This window comes from Cucurbitaria berberidis (assembly GCF_010015615.1).
Source record: "Cucurbitaria berberidis CBS 394.84 unplaced genomic scaffold K460scaffold_3, whole genome shotgun sequence".
In the NCBI taxonomy this organism is placed as follows: Eukaryota; Fungi; Ascomycota; class Dothideomycetes; order Pleosporales; family Cucurbitariaceae; genus Cucurbitaria; species Cucurbitaria berberidis.
In genome coordinates, this window is record NW_024468937.1 from 6,108,241 (window position 1) to 6,127,594 (window position 19,354).

Here is a 19,354-nt window from a genome sequence, read left to right on the forward strand (position 1 = left end):
GCTCGTTCAGAATACATGCCTTTGCCTCAGACAATCCGCGCCCATTCACACCCCCGCGGGCGCACTGCCCTAGCCTCCCATGACGCCGCCGCAAGATGCCACGCCGAAACCGCCAACGTACCCGGCCGACGTGGAGGCGTCCATGATACTGCCTAAACAGCGCGCCTCGCCTGCTTCCTCGCTTGCCTCTCTCCCGTATCGCAGATCCAACCCAAGCTTGTCCAAGCTCTTTGAATCCACGACGAGCCTATCGACTCTGCGCCCCAGCTCCGCCTCTGGCACCGCGACACCGACTGCGACCACAGTACCCGGCTCCGTGTTTTCACCTGGATCGAGGGCTGGTGGGACTGGGACGCCGAGCAGCCTGCCCCCGGGCGTATCAGACGAGTACAGGACGCTCATACAACGAGCCTTTGTGCCATCCGTGGCTGTCCTGGCCGATGCGCAGACCGAGGAACTAGTTCGGGCAAAGGGCGTTGAGGGAGGACTACTACAGCTTTTGCGACCTTTTGGCGAATCAGTGCCTGGCAAAGTCACCATAAGGGATAGCAATGGGGCAAGCAAGAGCTGGGAGGATTTTGGTGTGCGCTTCGTGGGCGTCGACGATGCCTATCCAGATGTACGTGTGGATGCAGTTGGTCAGAGAACGTCCTCCAGCTCTCTGCGACGGCCCAGACGGACGGGAGGCGATGTAGCGCAAATCGAAGAGCTGGTAGACCGCCACTTGCAGTATTCCGAGTTCAATCGCCATGACCCCGTGTCCGACTACCTGAACAAGGGCGAGCCGGCGGCACACTCTGAGAGCACATCATCACCCTTCTACTCCCTTTACCTGCGGCGACTGCTCTCTGGACTACCGGTCGTACCCCATGAGACATTCTCACACCCAGTGGCCGGCATCATAGCGATCAGTTCGCGCAACCCACATCCGATTGAGGAACTGCGGACCTTGTACAACAGACAGCATGATGGAGATTTACGCTTTCCACAATGGGTGGAAAATGATTTCTTACGATATTATGTGCTAATTCATGACGAAGAAACAGGAGACATTGCAAAATCAAACCAGACGTTCGATTCGATGAAACGACATTTTGGATTGCACTGCCATCTACTGCGACTGAAGAGCCAGCAATGTATACCCTCTGACGATGACAGCGTGCGGCTACCGACTTGTGAATGGATGTCTGCGTCAGAAGAGCTAGCAGAGATTCAGAGACGAGGTGCGGCCATCTTCCACATGTACTAAAATCGGGTTCCAACGTTGACTTTTGAAACATAGAAACCACAGACGACATCACCGACCCAGCTCCCTACTTCCCCGACTCAGACATAAGCAGCCTCCGTACCTTTATACGCGAATTAGTTACCCAATCCATAATCCCTAACATGGAGCGCAGCGTTTCCACATGGAACGAGCAAATCCTGTCCCGCCGTCGGGGGCTCAGCGGCCGCTTCATGTCCCTCTCCAAACGCTGGACACCGTTTGGTTCCTCCCGAAACTCCTCCGCCTCCTCCACTAGCTCACCAAACTCCAACTACGACAGCTTACAGGGATTCTATAGACCGGATGCACCGGAGGCAATCATGAGGCGACTGGCGGATTATTGCTTTATGTTGAGGGATTGGAAGCTAGCGTTGAGCACGTATGAGATTCTGAGAACAGACTTTCAGAATGACAAGGCGTGGAGGCATTACGCTGGAGCTGCAGAGATGGCTGCTCTATCTACTCTAATGGCACCCACCCCTCTATCGTCCAAATCCCGGTCAGAGAATATCGATACGTGGATTGAGGCTGCATCGTACTCATATACGGACCGCCAACGCAGTGCAGCACCATACTACGCATTACGAACCCTCATGCTATCCTTCGAACTCCTGCGTTTGCGAGGTTCGAGTGCTGCGGATGATGCAGCGCGGTGGGCAACCCGTATACTAGAGACCAGACTCGTTGGCCCAATAGGCCATGTGCTCATTACAGAGCGAATATCAGCTTGCTACTCGATACGCACAGGCGTTGGAACATATAGACTCGGTAGCAGAAGGCGCAAAGCAGCGCTCTGGGCTGTATTGGCAGCGGAGAACTGGCGGCATCTCGACAAATCATTCCCAGCGGAAAAATGTCTGGATACCGCACTCCGGTTGTACAATCTACAGGTTGACACCCAGGATGGCGGGATGGTGAAGCTGCCTTTTGAAGATATGCAGGGCTTTTTCGATGAATTGAGGCAACAGATTATGAGTATTCGGCTATCAAACCAAGGGTACACTGCCGAAGAGGACGGCCAGGAAGAGGACGACAGGCAGAGTCCAGACGTCGAAGTAGCGACGGAAACGTTGGACACGAGTCCAAGGGCGCACAGGAAGAGCTTTATTGGTGCTGTAGCACCTCCAATAGACGTTGGATCACTTAGTCCAGCGCTCGAGAGGAAGGAGGATGTAGATTCGAAGAGCGAAGGGTTTGAGTAACAAGCCAAGCCAGAAGACGGAACATGTATATCTGCCAAGTCCAGAGGCCACCCCAGCATTGCGTGGGCGTTGATTCCTGTTCCGATCGGTAACAGGCTGGGCCAGCATTCGTATTTCTCCATGCTCATTACATCCATGAGATTCCCATGCCGACATGGGTTGTAATCAAATACAGTAAAAACAGCAAGATTAGAACGGGAAGTATGAGTCGTGTATTCTAGTTAACACTCATATACTCAAGAGATCAAGCGGCCTTTAGCCTCAAAAATAACGCCAAGCCAGATACAGGACGCAGGCCCAAGCACTTTGGCACCTTGGTCCATCCGGCAAATGCAACATATACCCGTGCCATGCTCGTATGCTATGCAACTTCAAAGAAGATAAGGACAGTGAAAATAGGCGCCCAAGTTATGCATGATTGAATGGTGTAGCGTCAACGCAGCCGGATGCTGATGTCATGCGTCGGTACCCTGTATGATCAGGTTGTAGCCGACGTGTCGTTTAGCGCGAGCGTAAATGTGGAGACATGGGTGGTTGGTGGAAGGAGTGGAGGTGTAGGTGCGGGTGCTGGTGATGAAACCCGGGAGGGTATGGGAGGATCGGTGGTGCGGAGACCGCGAAGCTTGATGGTCAGCTTTTGGGGCTTAACATTTTGCTCCTCGTGCGGTATGTCGAGGTGAGATTGTTGTGAGAAGACGGGCCCGTTTGACTCGTCCGATGAGCTTTCGGTACCCTCAGGTGTGGAATCCGAGTCAAACAATGGCAGCGGTGATCGACGCTTCCTGGCCCGCGGAAGCTGATCGTCATCATCACCATCTACACTTGGACTAGGACGCTTCTTTGAAATCATCTCTGGTAGAATGTGAACTTCTGGAAGCCCTGTGTGAGGGCCTGTGGTGTTGCGGACGGAGGAGTAGTGCTCCCAACTCTGGGATAGAGTCAGCATGATGAGTATGGCCGAGTAGTGAGAGACTTACGTGATAAGCGATGTGTAGCGTCTGCCTATCATCTTCAGCAGTGGAATCATCATGTGGGATGTAGTATATGCGTGGTGAGAACAAGTAGGTATAGTCAGCCTGCCAAAGGCGGACATGGACATTAAGTGCTGATGCAAAGGCCGATACTTCCATGTTGTCGGCCCACTCGCCAGGCTGCCCCATTTTCTCAACATGGTCTTCGAACTGGTGTTGCAGCTGCTCCTCTGTATAGTATGAAGTGTCAATGCGAGTGGGCAATGCAGACGTGGTCTTGCGTTTTGGGTTTCTGCGCACGTTGTTCACGGCCATGTATTGGCGGTAGAAGTCTGAGTTGTCCCGCATATGTTCAATAGTCGCGGTCCGTAGGACTTCGTGCATTTCTTGGTGGCCGTAGAGCTGGTCGGACAAGGCGTTGAATAGGCAGTTGCCTTGCACAGGTTAGCCTTGGTCATGACCAAAATCAATGTTGCTAGCCCACCATCGCCTCTTATCTCGCCTGCATACAAGGCATTGGCCTCGAGTATAGGGAACTCGGGCTTATTGGCTCGTTGCTTGCCTGAAGCCATGTTGAGGGCGGGTGAAGCAAGGTCGCAAGACAGGAGAGATCGGTGTACAACGAGGAGCACAGGTGGGGTGACGCGGTCATGGGGGGAGGTGAGCTTCTACGGCGAGCAGTGCAAGAGAGAAGAAGGCTGGGCGGCCACCATACGGACGTGGCCTCGACGGTGAGCGTGAATGTAGAATATCTTTGTGACGCGAAGCTGTATGCAGTAACCAGGGCCCAGGGCGCTAGGCTGTAGTCGCTTGGCGAGCCAGGAGAAACAACGATGACCGCCCTTGGAGTAGCTCAAACGCTGGCTGGGGAGCCTGAAAGAAAGACGGTCAGCTCCTGACGCACCACGCAACAGCAAACTCGGCGTTTGGGTAGGCTTTCGAGCAAGCGCCTGTTTAACGTGCACAACTTGCTTGCACGAGTTTGACGACGGGCGAATCTTTGACGTACCTTCGGGAGCAACAATGATGTCACTGGCGGCAGCAGAGAAGTCCCCTCTCTCGCCGCTGGAGCGCGCCGGAAAGGTTTGGCGACAAAGCGGTCGGGTGTGAAAGGAATCAGTCAGCGAGGGGAGGAGTCGACCATATAGGCGTGGAATCAACACCACCAGTAGTCAAATCAGGCCTCAAGCTGCTGTTCAAGTGTCAAGTCAGGTCAGGTCAGTAAACAAAAGCTCATGTGCGCACGCGTTTCGACTCGTGCTTGTATCGTCAAGTGTGTGCGGACGGAGCCAATAAGCGAGCGGGGAAGAAGTCATGGACCCCCACCAAAACCTGATGACACAAGGTATATAAGAAGAAAGGAAGACGATGATAGATGCTTCAAGTCTGTGTGACCCATGGCGGCTACAAATGTCGTCGTCGTCGGGTAAGTAGACGCATGACCTCAGCATGGGAGACTGCTCTCTCTCTTTCTCATACACACACACTACCCATGCTAATCCAGATCGCAGTGCTGGCGTGCTGGGGCTCTCTACCGCTCTGGTGCTCTCCAAGCACAGCAACCTCAGTGTGACTGTCGTGAGCAAGCATATGCCAGGTGACTACGATATCGAGTATGCTTCTCCATGGGCTGGAGCAAACTACTTTCCCGTCGGCAAGCCGGGTTCCAACCTGCAGAGATTCGAAAAGGCCACATGGAGTGAGCTGGATAGACTATGCCGTGAGGTGCCCGAAGCAGGCATCCACTACCAAGAGACCAAGGTCTATGGTAGAAAGAAAGATGCTGGTACAGCCACTGGCCAGTGGTTCGAAGAGCTGACCAAAGAGGACGCGTGGTTCAAGAATGTCGTGCCCAATGTAGGTTTCTTTCCCTTTGCAACCATCTCCCATGCCACGTCCTTTGTCACTTGGTCTCGACTGGCTAACCTGCCCTTCAGTTCCGCGTCCTCTCCAAGTCAGAACTCCCATCAGACTGCGACACGGGCACCGTCTTCACATCAGTCTGTATCAACACGGCCGTCTACCTCCCCTGGATTTTAGGCCAATGCGTCAAGAACGGCGTCATCATCAAGAGAGGCATCCTCTCCCACATCTCTGAAGCGGGTGGCCTCCACTCGTCTGGGCACGCCAGCATCATCGTAAACTGCACCGGACTCCTAGCCTCCCAACTTGGCGGTGTTATGGATAGCACAGTCTACCCAGGACGAGGTCAGATAGTGCTAGTGCGAAACGATCCAGGCGTCATGCTCACCGTGAGCGGTACAGACGACGGCTCAGAGGAAGCAACCTACATTATGCAGCGGGCTGTTGGAGGCGGGACCATTCTTGGCGGCTGTCTCCAGGCCGGATCTTGGGAATCACAGCCTGATGCCAACCTTGCGCAGCGTATCATGCAACGGTCCATCGACCTGTGTCCCTCTCTTGCCCCAAAGACGGGGAAAGTCACGGAGCTAAGTGTTATTAGACATGGTGTGGGCTTGCGGCCGATGAGGACAGGGGGGCCGAGGGTAGAGAGGGAGAAGATTGGGGGGGGTTGGGTGGTGCACAACTATGGCCATGCGGGATATGGCTATCAGAGTGGATGGGGAAGTGCGTGGGAGGCTGAGAAACAGGTGTTGAGCATTGTAGAGCACGTCACAACAGGGACGACGAGGGCAAAGCTGTAGACCATGTTGACAGCATACTGCAAGACTATGTAGTAGATGTTGACCATGCTCCCTGTTTGGACAAGCGTGCGGGAATCCCAATGCCAGATGAAAGCGTTGGGCAATGTGGGTCACGAGGGCGGTGGCGAGATTCTACCGAGCGCATCGTCAATCCCCGGACGGTCATTTGCTCGACGGAAGAGGTGGCATTGCTCGGGTTTTCTCCAGATTTGTGTGCGGAGGACAGGTGAAAGCGCACTTCTTCGGGCTTGGCCTGCATCAAGTACTGGCCAGCTTGTTGGTCAGCCGTCGCAAGCACCCCCCCACAAGAGGCGCGCACCTGGCCTAGCGGCTCCAAGCCCGATCCCGGCCTGCTTTCATCATCGCCTGTCCCAGAAATTTTGACCTTCTTGACTCACCCAGGGAATTACAAGCCCGGCCATTCAAATACCCGCCTACACCCTCCAATCTTCCTACTTCTTCATTCATATACCACACAAACCGCCCACCATGTGTCCACCTGTCGAAGATACGCCTGCCAATGGCGCCACCAACGGAGCCAATGGCCATGACGGCTTTACTGGCGTGCGCTCTACACACAACCCTCACCCCTCCCACAAAAGCCCATACCAGCCGGTAGGCGACTTTTTGTCAAATGTTAGCCGCTTCAAGATTATCGGTACGTCAGCTCCCATGCTACCCCAGTGTAGTCCGAGTTGCGCACGAGTGGCCATCTTCTCTTGAAGCTTAATTGCAATTACCACCACGCGCACAAAACAAGTTGCTAATCATCTCTCGCACAGAAAGCACACTCCGAGAAGGCGAGCAGTTTGCCAATGCCTACTTTGATCTCGAGGCCAAGATCAAGATTGCTAGGGCACTCGACGAGTTTGGTGTAGATTGTACGGCTATTCCCCGCGGCACTTTCTCTACCGCGCTCGAGCACTAACCCATGTTTTAGACATTGAATTGACCAGCCCCGCTGCATCCGAACAGTCAAGACGGGACTGTGAAGCCATCTGCAAGCTCGGTGTAAGTCGCCAACACTGAGACTGATCCGTCGGTGCGCCTCTGACCGTTCATAGTTGAAAGCCAAGATTCTCACCCACGTACGGTGCCATCTCGAAGACGCCAAGATCGCAGTCGAGACGGGTGTCGACGGTCTTGATGTCGTCATCGGAACCTCCAGCTACCTTCGTGAGCACAGTCATGGCAAGGATATGACTTACATCAAGAATACTGCTCTAGAGGTTATCGAGTTCGTCAAGAGCAAGGGCAAGGAGATCCGATTCAGTTCCGAGGACTCTTTCCGTTCTGATCTAGTGGATCTGCTCTCCATTTACAGTGCCGTGGACAAGGTTGGCGTAAATCGTGTCGGTATCGCTGATACGGTGGGTTGTGCGTCGCCCCGCCAGGTCTACGACTTGGTGCGAACTCTTCGCGGTGTCGTTTCTTGCGACATTGAAACTCATTTCCACAATGACTCTGGTTGCGCTATTGCGAATGCGTACTGCGCGTTGGAGGGAGGTGCCACTCACATCGACACTTCGGTGCTTGGTATCGGGGAGCGCAACGGTATCACCCCGCTCGGTGGCTTAATGGCCCGCATGATTGTTGCGGACCGCGACTACGTCTTGAGCAAGTACAACGTCAAGAAGCTCAAGGAGATTGAGGATCTGGTCGCCGATCTTGTCGAAGTCAACGTGCCCTTCAACAACTACATTACAGGATTCTGCGCCTTCACCCACAAGGCTGGTATCCACGCGAAGGCTATCCTCAACAACCCATCCACGTATGAAATCATCAACCCTCAGGATTTCGGCATGTCTCGATATGTACATTTTGCCAGCAGACTTACTGGTTGGAATGCCATCAAGAGCCGTGCTGAGCAGCTCGGGTTGAAGATGACGGATGCGCAGTACAAGGAGTGCACCACCAAGATCAAGGCTATTGCGGATATCCGTAAGATCGCCTTGGACGACACCGACTCGATTATTCGTACCTACCACCACAACCTTCATGCCAAGGAGGAGAAGCCTCTTTTGCCAGGTTTGACTGACGAAGAAAAGAAGAAGTTTGTAGAAGCTGAGAAGGAGCTGAGCGGCGAGAAGGAAAAGAGGGAGCTGGACACTGTTGCAGATGCAGAGGCTGAGGTTCCTGCTGCCAAAAAGACAAGAACTGTCACTGTCGCATAAGGCGCACAAAATGTGTAAGATGGGTTTCCCGGCGTTTCGTGCTTTGATACACTTTGTTTGGGTTTCTTTCTCAGCATGTCTGCATATGTTCCGGCCTCGGAAAAGTTGTTCTGTTTTGATACCTTTGGACTGATGAAGCCTGCGTGGCTCATGGAAGTACATGGAGCATATTCAATATCTATGAACAACTCAAGACCAAGGACGTGATGACAACTAGCATGGTATGATCAATGCTATAGTGATGTCGCTTAACGCCCAGTTCGTTCAGGTTCCAGATGAGTTTTGTAGAGGCAGTAAAAGGCGTGGGATCGGAGAAGCACGTGAGCGCTCAGGGTCCAGCCTCCCTCGGGTCGTCTTTATTTTCCCAGTTGCCGCCTCACAACCCTCACAGACAGTAGGCTTGGACTGTTTCCAGCAACAACTTGTTATCGCACCCACTCTCACCTTCCACGGCTTGCAATCATGAGCACGACGGTTACTGTCACCGAGCAGCCTGCAATTACTGCAGAAAATGTTTTGCGCCTCTTTCCCGAAGTGAACACTACCCTCATTGGGGGTTCGCACAACTCCGCCTCCAGCGATAGTGCGTTAGAAGGCTACGACGAAGAGCAAATACGGTTAATGGACGAGGTGTGCATTGTGCTTGACAACGATGATATTCCAATTGGCAGCGCGACAAAGAAATTATGTGGGTGACTAGGAACCTGTGGGCAGCTCGCACAAGAGATGCACACCAGCCTTGCTACTAGGAAGTCTAATAACCTGATGCAGGTCATTTAATGGAAAACATTGACCGAGGCCTCCTGCACCGCGCGTTTTCCGTCTTCCTCTTCGACTCTGAGAACCGTCTCCTCCTGCAGCAGCGAGCGACCGAGAAGATTACATTTCCAGACATGTGGACGAACACGTGCTGTTCGCATCCTCTAGGCATACCCGGGGAGACTGGCGTAGGGCTGGAGGCCTCAGTACAAGGAGTGCGTCGCGCAGCGGTGCGCAAGCTGGACCACGAGTTGGGCATCAAGGCCTCGCAGGTTCCCATTGATGATTTCAAGTTCCTTACACGGATACATTACAAGTCACCAAGCGACGGAAAATGGGGCGAGCATGAGAGTGAGTCTCCTTGGTTAGTATGACTGATTCGCAAAGGCTTACCGTTTTCTTAGTCGACTACATTCTGTTCATCAAGGCCGATGTCGACCTGAACATCAACCCCAACGAGGTCAAAGACTCTTGCTGGGTCTCCCAGGGAGAATTGAAGGCCATGTTCCAGGACAAGTCGCTCAAGTTCACACCATGGTTCAAGCTCATTTGTGAGAGCATGCTTTTCGAATGGTGGGACCACGTCGACTCCGGGCTGGAGAAGTACATGGGAGAGACGGGTATTCGACGCATGTGAGTGCCAGAAGAGCTATACCCCGCAACTCAAGGGCGAAGAAACCCGTCGAGGCTCGGCCTGCCATAGATACCACAATTGCGGCTCGCGTCTACTTATCGAGGAAGAAATGATTGCTCCCCACGCCTACTAGTCATGGGGTGCAGTGGGTTTTTGACGTGCGCCTCTGCTATCAGTGTCTTTCTGTGACGATTACGTGGCAGGCGATCAATTCAATCCATCGCATGCCCCCGCACACACTTCAACCAACACCTAACCTTTCAATCGAGAAACCATTCGCAGGGAAAGTAGTTCCAAGCAATCACGTAGCGGAAGCTTTCCGGCTCTTGCCTGTTCTGAGGAGGTACAGCCGAGGCCAAACCAGCCCTTCCTGTCCACCCCACAGTTTTCCCCCAACCGCCACAATCTCCGTGTGATGGTATACTCGGTCGGCCATGGAGCTGATGGGCGCTGACCGCGGTTGTGCAGCAATTGCGATTAGCCACAACGCCTCTTCGTTTGCCATGCATGGTGAGCGAGCTGCATCGGTCCGACGGTGAAGCTGAGTGTGGAGAGAGAGCGAGAGAGAGGGCGAATGAGGAAGGGTGAATGCTCAGCTACGTAGCCGATGATCCCAAGATAGCTCCCGCTGCAAATGACCTCCACCTTCACCCGAGGGGCTTGGAATGTTGACATGGGTAGGGGTGGAGGTATATCAAGGTGCCCATGGGGCCCATCTTTGTCTTACTACAAAGGCACGCTGGCTTCACTTCGCCCGACCATTGTCGCTCCTCCTCCTCCTTGCACCAATCCAAGGCTTACACTGTGTCAAACCCCCACGCCTCACGCATTCCGCTGCAGCCGGATTTCGCTCCACGAGTCCCTCACGATACGCAGCGTTTCCCGTCATACATCTAGCCAAGCATCGTACAGCAGTGCTGTCATCATTGATCTTGTGACGGAGTCACCAACGAGTCAAAAAGCAAGCCCAATCTTTCTTGCAGCCACAAGTCAACGCCAATCGTTGCTTGGACACGAGGCTTCTCTTCATCAGTCTCCCACCTGCCATACATACTAGACCCAAAGCCGAAAGGGAGCTCTTCTAGCCTCACCTATTGATGTCGGTTGATCTTCGAGCCGCCTTCACTTCGTTACGCTACCCTTCTCGAGTCGAGACCGTCTCGAGATCGCAGCTTTCTAGAGTCCATACAGGAGATAGCACCCGTCCAGCTGAAACGTAGACGTTGGTCACAATCGAAAAGGTATACCACGGCAGCCAACCCATGGTCACGGCTCCTGCTTAGCCCAACCACCATCATCCACAACCAGACTAATCGACTTTGTAGTAGACTTGTTTGAACAGAGCGTCGTCAGCTAGATAGACTCTGTTCAACTGACTAACCTTTTTGGCGAGCACGCTTCAAGCCTACGGGAACACCTTCACGCTGGCGTATTTTACGACTGTCTCTTTCACTACCAAACGAAGCGGTCGATCGCACCTGAATACTAGTAGAGAGTTACAAACGAAACCGCAATCATGGCGAAAACGTTCAATACCGTCACGCCTGTTGCTTACAACTTCATTGAACCGAAGTCAGCCTTGAAGACTGCTAACATAAGGGTCAATCATGTCCCCACCAGCTTCAGGCTTCTTCACCAGAAGGCCGCTGCTGTCGTTCCTCCGCTGATTGATGGTATCCGTGTTGTCACGGCTGCAGAGTACAAAGAAGCAGCTGCTTGTTTGGCAGAGGCCTTTGCAGAGGATGATGTTGCTCGTTACTTCATTGATGTGCCTGATCGTGAGCACTGGACTGAAGAGGAAAAGTGGGCTTTGCATGTCGAGATTTTTGAATATGTTGTGTATGCTCATATCCTGAAGGGACTGGTGACTACGGTGGGAGATTTCGAAGCGGTCGCGCTTTGGTAAGCCCTTCCATCAAAGCTACTACTACGACTATTGTTGCTGATGCTGATTTGACGGCAGGATGCCACCGGATCAGAACATGGACGACTACCTGACCATCTTCCGCAGTGGCATGTGGCGTCTCAACTACCGGCTTTCGGCAGAAGGCAATCGCCGCTTCTTCAACGAGTTCCTACCGCTTCTCCACGACACCAAGCATGCCACTCTCGGCAACGGCGAGAATGAGGCCTGGTATCTCGTCTACATCGGCACTAGGCCGTACGGGCGTGGCAAAGGACATGCCCGTAAGCTCGTCGAGCATGTGACGAGGCTGGCGGATCGTGAGGGTAGAGCGTGCTACCTGGAATCGAGTAGTGGGGCCAACGTGCCAATCTATGAAAAGTTTGGCTTCGAAGAGACTCGCAAAATTTATTTGCAGCGAGGAGGGAGGAATATTCCGCTGAACATCATGGTTCGGGCGCCGGTGTCGCAGGATAAGAAGAGAAACGGTGTGTAAGACTTCAAGGGTGTCACTGAAGAGGGGAGTTGCAAGACGAAAAGCACCGCTTCAACACGGTTGGCTTGGAGGAAGGTGCAAATTGGAAAGGACGTGAAAGGGGAGGAGGAATAGTTTAGAGATCCTTCAACAGGAACTATGGTGGTGTTTTGTTAAGCGTTTGAGTTCCTTGATATTACAAGCAAAGTCTCGACAAGCAACGAAGGAGTGAATACCATGAGTGCAACATGTGAGAAGTTGAGGTTGAAATAGTGCACGCAATGGTAGGGCAAGCAGTGTGGTGAAAAGGGGGCAGTGCTTGTTGAGGCCCTGGCTACATGAAACGCGCAGTGCCAGCGCAGTGCGGTTACAGAGTCTGGTTTCTTCTTCTTCTTCTTCTTTCCTCCTCCTTTTCCAGCTTCACCTAGCGCTCTCTTCTCTCACTCGTCGCTTCAAGCTTTCACGCGTGCGTCTGGTGGTGAGTCTAATCGATAAAAAGCCTCCCCACTCTCGCTCCGCTCCGCAACGCTCCAGGCACCCCCGCAAGGCTCGCTCGCCCGCCCATAGACGCGCCAGGGCCCCGATTAGAGCCCCCATCCCCCGTGCAGCCTGCCAGCACATCAAGGGCAGCACAGCACAGCAACTCTGCTGGAGCCTGCCTACACCTGGCCCTACCACGCCCTTCTGTTCACCATGGTTGCTCAACGACGATACTCCGTCACCGGCCAGACGCCGCCAGACGATGCCGAAGCCCTGAAAGCGCGTTCCCCGAAACTCGAGGCCCTTGATACCAGCGTCTCGACGACGAGCTGCGGGCTCTGCGAAGGCGGGAGCGACACCACCAAGCTGGGCCCTGCAGCCAGCGACGACAGCTGCGGAGCAGACCAGCTGCGAGGCCGGAAAATGGCTCAGACGGGCACCATTGTGCAGACATCGAGTAAACGTTCAGCTACGCAGCTGCCCTCGCCCAACTCGCCGTCACTGGAACTGCCACCCAAGATTGCAAGATACAGAGCGGCCCTCCTCCACCATGTAGACACGAATGTGCCTGGGAGCGCGGACATGGATACGGATACACACTCAGACTCGGACTCGGATGTCTTCGCTGAGGCTAGTGAGCGCGAAACAGTGGGCTTGGGCTTGGGCTTGGGCTTGGAGAGCATGGCAGCATCGGTCCCCTCTACGCCGGGCTACTCGCAGTCCTCGAGTGTCTTCAGCGCTGCTGGCGAAGGACTGGAGGATGACTGTATGGAGCATCTTGCCCTGTCGCCTCCACACTCGAGAAATCACAGCCTCACCCGTGGTCGGCTCGAGGAGAAGCATGCGCTGCAACAGAATTGGGCTGCCTTTGTACTACCAGAGCCAAAGGCTCTTCACCTCGAACAAGTCGAAACACTACCCACGGACAACCGCCATGTCCCACGGACATTGCTTACCCTCCCGCCCGAGATCCGCCACCAAGTCTACCGCAACTGCGATAACCTCATCCTCGAAAAGCCACTCGTATACTGCATCTCCACCTTTGATGGTGAGATGCAACACCCCCTCGCCTCCGTCTCCCACCAAGTCCGCTCCGAAGCCCTCGCCATCTTCTACAGCTACAACACCTGGGTAATCAAGGTCGAGTTCAGAATGATGTACGAAGCCTTCCAAGACTGGATCATCCGCCTCGGTCACGGCGCCGGCCTGCTCCGCCTCGTCAGCTTCTCGGTGCGCGGCTCGCTGTTCAAGCCTAAGCGGACGCATACGCAGAGTGTTCTGTTGCACGGGCAGTTGATCCATACCCCTCCTGGCGGTGCCGCGGATACGGGAAATGAGGTCGACTTGTACTGCCCACCGGACGGGGATGCGAGTTTCAAGATTGATCTGAGTGAGAAGTTTGTGCGTGGCAAGGTGATGCTTGTACGAAATGATGGCACCAAAGAGGCGGGCGAGAAGGCGCGGGTCTGTTTGGAAAAAATGGTAGCGGGGCTTTGGGAGAAGAAACGAATTGGCACCCTGAATGGGCAGGACTGGGTTAACATGGTGGATAGCTTCATCACTTTCATTGACGGATGGTAATGAGCTGAGGCACGTACGGATTGGTCTGTCATTGGCGTCTTACCTTCATTCTGCATTATCCTGTTATTCGCGTTCAAGCATGTTTCTGCGTCTTTTGCATGGATCGACGGCGTTTTGGGAAGGGAAAAGGCATGACTGTAACAAGGTTCAGCATGCGAGTATCTGGAGTTCGTGGGTAGGACGCTCTCGAAGAGGGTTAATCAAGGAGAGCAGCGAGATAATATGTGCGCGCGAAAGCATATTGGATGAACAAGATCTGGTACTCTATACCACTTTACCTGGATTTATTATTACTAGACTTTCACCTATCCCTCTTTGACTGACTAGTCGAGATAAAGTTTTGTTTGGAGGCCTGCGGCATGTCGTGCAAAGATATATTGAGCCCTGATAGAGGGTGTTGAGGGATACAGATGTCGTTTTGGAGAAGCATTCATCATGTTATGAGTAACTGCGAAGGTCCTCGAGGCAAAGCTCGGAGCTTCGAACGTTGAGAACTGACGGCGCAGAGATGGATTCAACGAGCTAGCCATGGCACAATCTCAGCACATGCGGATCCTTCGGCAAAGACGGGCTCACAATGCAATCTCAATCGCATTTGGTCTGAAGAAAGGGTAGCTCAGCATGTGAGCTGACAATCCGGGCGTTCGGATTTCCTCTTTCCGGCGAGGCACGTGCGTCTATACCCTTTTCTAGACAAATCTTGAAGGCCTACTACCTCTCTCCAAGAGACACTTTGCCTCACAGGCTTGTACTGTTCTTCAAAATGCGTCTCCTAACCATGCTCGGCATCGTAATTGCTGCGATATCGTCTACAATGTACCTTCTGGAATCTCACCTGGAAAAGTTCTACATCTTCACGCCCTCCAACCTCCACCAATTATCCTTGGAAGCAATCTCTCTCCACGGCAACGACACCGCCTCGGTAGTGTCTCACATCGTTTCTTCCCTGAGCAGTACACATCCAGCGTACGTGAATCTCGACGAAGAATGGGTCTTCAACAATGCAGGTGGCGCCATGGGCGCAATGTACATTATCCATGCCTCCATCACCGAGTACCTGATCATCTTCGGTTCCGCTGTCGGCACCGAAGGCCACAGTGGGCGACACACTGCTGATGACTACTTCATCATTCTTCGCGGCGAGGAGCTAGCCTACACACCAGGCAAGGGCATGTATGAGCCGGAGAGATATCCACAGGGCACCGTGAATCATATGAAGAGAGGCGTGGTGAAGCAGTACAGGATGGAAACTACATGTTTTGCGCTAGAGTATGCAAGGGGTTGGATACCGCCCATGTTATTCTTTGGATATGCTGATAGTAAGTATCCATGTCTGGCTTTGGAGGGAGAGGCAAAAAAATAAAATAAAAATACTAACCTTGGGAACAGCGTTTTCGAGTACGTTGGATTTCCCGACTTTATGGAGGACAACATGGATCACCGGGAAGCAGATGCTTGGGAATTTGGCAATTGGAAAGCTTTGAGAAAGTTTGTGAATGGATTCTGGAGCGGGAGAGTAGTGGTGGCGTGGTAATGTGTAATCGATATTCTTGTATAGCCTGGCCTAAAGGTTCGGTAATCTATTGCGTACCCCTAGCTCTCTACTGGCGAGACTATGTTGGAGGTTAGGTATTGAATTGTTAGTAACACAAACCCCATAAACGGAAGCAGGGGATACCAATACATCGGTGGTTCAAAATCGATCCATATAGCTAGGTTGAAACTACAGAGTACAGTCGTGGCTGTTGGACGCAACGCCTTCGCCATGTAGGCTAGATGCGACCTCGTACTTGCAAATATCCCCATTTCACCAGGCCTTTATGCAGAGAGGTCGGAAAGTGCAATATTATCAATAGGCTTATGAAGCCGGGGGACCTGACGTTATGGCCCGTCTATGTTCATGCCAGAGTGTCCCGAAAGTTCGATGAAAATGTGGAAAGAGAGTATCACAGACCGCCCCTGGCAGCCTGTATGTGGTATCACGTCGAAAAAGAAAGAGATCCCTCAAATCCCTGAATAAACGCCTCGCTATGCAATCCCCTAAATCAAGCACCAACGCTCTATCCAACCAGTAGAAAGTGTAACAAAGAGTTTCGCCCTTCAAGATCATAGATTGTTGAGAAACTGCAACACTGCCAAACCAAATCAAAAATCAAACAAGGACAAGTAAAGAAAGGTTTAAAGAGCGACGAAAGTGAGGTTGTGGTTCTGTAAAGACCGACGTAAACAAAGGAAAGGCAAAATGAATGGCGCGGTATGGCAGTGTGCGTGTCTCTAAAACAATACTATCCCCAAAAGAAATTCCGTTACTCATGTTCCGACATTCTGCTGTGTGAGGTTGCGCTCGATCGTTTGTGGATATCCAAAAGTTTGGCCGAGCCTGCACTGAGATGCCGAGTGTGCTGCTTCCCGAGATCCACGCTTTTTGCGCGTTGTATCAAGACGGGCTCGGTTTCCGATGAGGGTGACTCTGGGGTGGCGGGTTCTGCACCAGAGACTCTGGAAGTGTTCTCTTGAAGAGATGGTTTGTCATCAGTGTACATGCTTAAAAGACCTTCGGTAGACTTGACGCGAGGCTGGCGGTGTATGATGGTAGGTTGGCGGCCAATAACGGTGTGAACGAGCTCCTCGTGCGTGTCAGATGGTATCCGAGCAGACGTAGGTTCTATAGGTTCTACCTCTTCGTCGGATTCGGCGGCGACTTCGAGTGCCATCAAGGAGCTGCTTGCTTTCCTGCCCAGTATGTCACTCGAGTGCCCGGATCTACGTCGCTCGTCTGGTTGTGGAGTCAACCTTTTAAAATATTCATCGTCAGCCATGCCAAGCTCCTCATAGGAATTGTTAAAGTCTGGATTGGGCTGCACGGCCGACGAAGCTATGCTCAAGCGCATTTGGGATCGGTTGGATGCTCGCTTTATCGGCTTTCCAGAGAGCCATGAGCCTTCAGAGTCGACTGAAGCGAGAGATCGTGACATGATGTTGCCAACCGGTGCGCCTGGGCTGACGGGTGAATCTGAGCGAGCTCCAGTTTGTGAGCTTACCGATTGGACCCGAAGATCCGATGGCACCTGACTTCTTCGGCGCGCGGCGATGGCGCTGGTCGAGGGTACTTCTGGCGACTGCACGCGCGAGTCGGGTGGTGAAAGTGGAAATTCAGGCAGATCTTCTCTAAACTTTGACATGGTTCGTCGCGGTACGCTAGAAGGTCTTCGGATTTGGATGGGAGGTGTGGCGGGCGAAGTGCCGACCAAATGAGCAGGAAGGGGCTGACGAGACATGGACTCGCGTGACGTGTTGGAGAAGGAGATTTCCGACGGAGTGGTTCGTCCCTGGTCTTGCGAGTTGCGTTTGCCTCGTCGAAAGAAGGATGCAAAGACGCCCATGCGTCGTCCTTCGGAGCTGCGCCGGCGGGCTGACATGGAGCCTCGTTTCGAAGTCGCTGTGGTGTCGACCGTGTCAACGGGATGCAACGAGCCGCTTCGTGTGGGATCGTGTGCTTGCTCTATGAAGGCAAGATGGGTTTCCTGGGCCTGTTTCTCCGAGATTAGCTCTGGTAGCTGTGAGACATTCGAGGGCCCCCGGGTGTGGACCGGCCCAGAGATGATGCTACCACGCGAATAGCGAATCGCTCGAGCATCCGATACCACCGGCTCCTCAATGGGGCTATCTAGTGGGGAGGGTAACTGGGTGTTGTCCTGTCCGCTGGGAGTTACGGGAAGCGTCTCCACCCACTGCGGCTGTGGTGGTGTTGATGGGCGCACATCTTCCATGGGTGTCGGCGGCGCCTTGTCAATGCCCAAGCCAACGACGCCCATGGCTTCCCTGCGAGGTGTGGCAGGTGTGCCGCCCACTTCGGCAGCATGCTGTTTCTCTGCCCGTCGTTCCAACCTGCGTCGGAGACGTTCGTCGTCGGCTTTGGCCTTTTTCTCTCTCCGCCTCTTGTCTCTCTCTAAAATCTCGCGCAGTGCCCCGGCATCAAGCGTGTCCGCAAGATCATCGATCCTGCTCGACCTCTTGCTCTGCTTGTCGTCTCCGCTGCTGATGGGCCTTCGTTCTCGTCGCAAGTCGGTCTTCTCGCTGTAGGTATTGGGCGACGTGCGTTCTCCATAATGCTGTGAGCCAAGGGAAAACCGGATCGTGGGCCGTGGCGAGAACATGTCGAGGGCGCTCACGCGGAAGGCGCGGAGGTCCGAGTTTCCAGACATGGACGAGTGTATCGAGTCTTGGAGGGGGAGGGATACGTTTGAGGTGGGGCGCTCGAAACGATGGTTCAGTGCACCTTTGACCTTCTTGCTGTCTCTTCGCAGCATGCCGCCGGAGTTGGCTGCGGGTCGCTTCTGTGGCATTGGGAAGCTCATGGCGCGGATTTCCTCTTCGCGGACGTGGTCATGGTCCTTTCGCTTCTTGCTGGATTTTCGGCGGACTAGGGAGGAGTCGGGGGCAGGATCCCTGCGCAATGACTGGGGCCGCTGGAGTTTTCCGCGATCGCGCGCAGAGGGTGGCAGGCTCGCGTGCGAGGCGGAATGGAAGTTGTATGGGATGGCGCCGGGCTCCTGGGTGACTGGACGCAGGTGGGGGCTGTTCTCGAGGCAGCGTTGGAGAGGGAGGGCGGTGATGTCTTCGACACTCGAGGGGGGCAGTAGGTAGTCGGGCGGCTTCTTGTCGAGCTGGCGCAGGGAGGCGGTGGAGCGCGAACTGGCCCTTTTGCGGCGGCGGCTGCGCTGGCTGGGCCCTGTGAGCAGGCCATCGCTGGGTTTCGCGGTGCTGGTTTGGTCGGTGACATGCCGGCTCCTGTCAGCGACGGCAGCGGATCGACCCTCTTTTAATTTGGCGGCCTTTCCGCTTCGTCGCGCAAACAGCCACGGCATGGGTGGTGGACGCTGGGTCGAGGGCGGGCGGGCGTGCCAACGTGACTGCGCGACCGCGACGGGCGAGTGCGTGCGGGCGGGCGGGAGATGCAGCCGCTATGCTATATGGTTCTGGTGTCGCTGCACTGTCCGGGGCGGAGGAGGAGGGGGTGCATGTGCATGTTGGAGTGGCACTTGGCGGCGAAAGCGAAAGCGAAAGCGAAAGCGTGCGTGGGTGTGTGGAGCAACGTGTGAGAGAAGGGGAGAAAGGGAGAAAGGGAGAAGAAGGCAAAGGCAAAGGCAAAGGCGGCGGCGGCGTTGGGCGGCGGAGGCTTTTGCGAAGAGGGCGTGTGTGATGTAAGGGATCCGCTCTGGAGAAGCTTGGAAAACGGGCT

The 19,354-nt window shown here is 54.0% G+C and overlaps 9 protein-coding genes across 9 annotated transcripts; 7 read left to right on the plus strand and 2 right to left on the minus strand.

Annotated features, from left to right (window-relative positions):
• Positions 1–79: 79 nt before the first annotated feature.
• Positions 80–2,469, plus strand: K460DRAFT_282524 (uncharacterized protein; the record flags this gene model as incomplete). The annotated part of the gene is made up of 2 exons (XM_040928580.1): positions 80–1,223; positions 1,283–2,469. 2 exons carry the CDS (start codon positions 80–82, stop codon positions 2,467–2,469), a joined length of 2,331 nt encoding a protein of 776 aa, XP_040789360.1.
• A 478-nt stretch (positions 2,470–2,947) lies between these two features.
• Positions 2,948–4,093, minus strand: K460DRAFT_336196 (cysteine proteinase; the record flags this gene model as incomplete). Its single annotated transcript, XM_040930969.1, has 3 exons — positions 3,925–4,093; positions 3,447–3,874; positions 2,948–3,397 (listed from the first exon to the last, which is right to left on the minus strand). The coding sequence occupies exons 1-3, from the start codon at positions 4,010–4,012 to the stop codon at positions 2,948–2,950; spliced, it is 966 nt and encodes a 321-aa protein (XP_040789361.1). The 5' UTR covers positions 4,013–4,093.
• Positions 4,094–4,489: 396 nt separating this feature from the next.
• Positions 4,490–6,549, plus strand: K460DRAFT_367546 (FAD dependent oxidoreductase). The gene is made up of 2 exons (XM_040933594.1): positions 4,490–5,297; positions 5,378–6,549. Exons 1-2 carry the CDS (start codon positions 4,890–4,892, stop codon positions 6,104–6,106), a joined length of 1,137 nt encoding a protein of 378 aa, XP_040789362.1. The 5' UTR covers positions 4,490–4,889; the 3' UTR covers positions 6,107–6,549.
• A 46-nt stretch (positions 6,550–6,595) lies between these two features.
• K460DRAFT_356427 (homocitrate synthase) lies at positions 6,596–8,280 on the plus strand (the record flags this gene model as incomplete). The annotated part of the gene is made up of 4 exons (XM_040931958.1): positions 6,596–6,764; positions 6,889–6,987; positions 7,047–7,117; positions 7,171–8,280. 4 exons carry the CDS (start codon positions 6,596–6,598, stop codon positions 8,278–8,280), a joined length of 1,449 nt encoding a protein of 482 aa, XP_040789363.1.
• A 462-nt stretch (positions 8,281–8,742) lies between these two features.
• K460DRAFT_283041 (isopentenyl-diphosphate delta isomeras-like protein 1) lies at positions 8,743–9,676 on the plus strand (the record flags this gene model as incomplete). Its single annotated transcript, XM_040928619.1, has 3 exons — positions 8,743–8,968; positions 9,052–9,390; positions 9,444–9,676. The coding sequence occupies 3 exons, from the start codon at positions 8,743–8,745 to the stop codon at positions 9,674–9,676; spliced, it is 798 nt and encodes a 265-aa protein (XP_040789364.1).
• A 1,513-nt stretch (positions 9,677–11,189) lies between these two features.
• Positions 11,190–12,072, plus strand: K460DRAFT_356429 (uncharacterized protein; the record flags this gene model as incomplete). The annotated part of the gene is made up of 2 exons (XM_040931959.1): positions 11,190–11,575; positions 11,637–12,072. 2 exons carry the CDS (start codon positions 11,190–11,192, stop codon positions 12,070–12,072), a joined length of 822 nt encoding a protein of 273 aa, XP_040789365.1.
• A 672-nt stretch (positions 12,073–12,744) lies between these two features.
• On the plus strand, positions 12,745–14,112 carry K460DRAFT_285022 (uncharacterized protein; the record flags this gene model as incomplete). Its single annotated transcript, XM_040928780.1, has 1 exon — positions 12,745–14,112. One exon carries the CDS (start codon positions 12,745–12,747, stop codon positions 14,110–14,112), a length of 1,368 nt encoding a protein of 455 aa, XP_040789366.1.
• Positions 14,113–14,872: 760 nt separating this feature from the next.
• On the plus strand, positions 14,873–15,801 carry K460DRAFT_367552 (C-8 sterol isomerase). Its single transcript, XM_040933595.1, has 2 exons — positions 14,873–15,431; positions 15,502–15,801. The coding sequence occupies exons 1-2, from the start codon at positions 14,891–14,893 to the stop codon at positions 15,594–15,596; spliced, it is 636 nt and encodes a 211-aa protein (XP_040789367.1). The 5' UTR covers positions 14,873–14,890; the 3' UTR covers positions 15,597–15,801.
• A 617-nt stretch (positions 15,802–16,418) lies between these two features.
• K460DRAFT_283050 (uncharacterized protein) lies at positions 16,419–18,980 on the minus strand (the record flags this gene model as incomplete). Its single annotated transcript, XM_040928621.1, has 1 exon — positions 16,419–18,980. One exon carries the CDS (start codon positions 18,978–18,980, stop codon positions 16,419–16,421), a length of 2,562 nt encoding a protein of 853 aa, XP_040789368.1.
• Positions 18,981–19,354: the final 374 nt, after the last annotated feature.

Excerpts from the sequence above, each read along its gene's own strand:
- K460DRAFT_367546 (XM_040933594.1), top strand. The coding sequence starts at position 4,890 with ATGGGAGACTGCTCTCTCTCTTTCTCATACACACACACTACCCATGCT. Across the intron at positions 5,298-5,377 it reads TCAAGAATGTCGTGCCCAAT|TTCCGCGTCCTCTCCAAGTC; the intron begins GTAGGTTTCTTT and ends CCTGCCCTTCAG.
- K460DRAFT_367552 (XM_040933595.1), top strand. The coding sequence starts at position 14,891 with ATGCTCGGCATCGTAATTGCTGCGATATCGTCTACAATGTACCTTCTG. Across the intron at positions 15,432-15,501 it reads ATTCTTTGGATATGCTGATA|CGTTTTCGAGTACGTTGGAT; the intron begins GTAAGTATCCAT and ends CCTTGGGAACAG.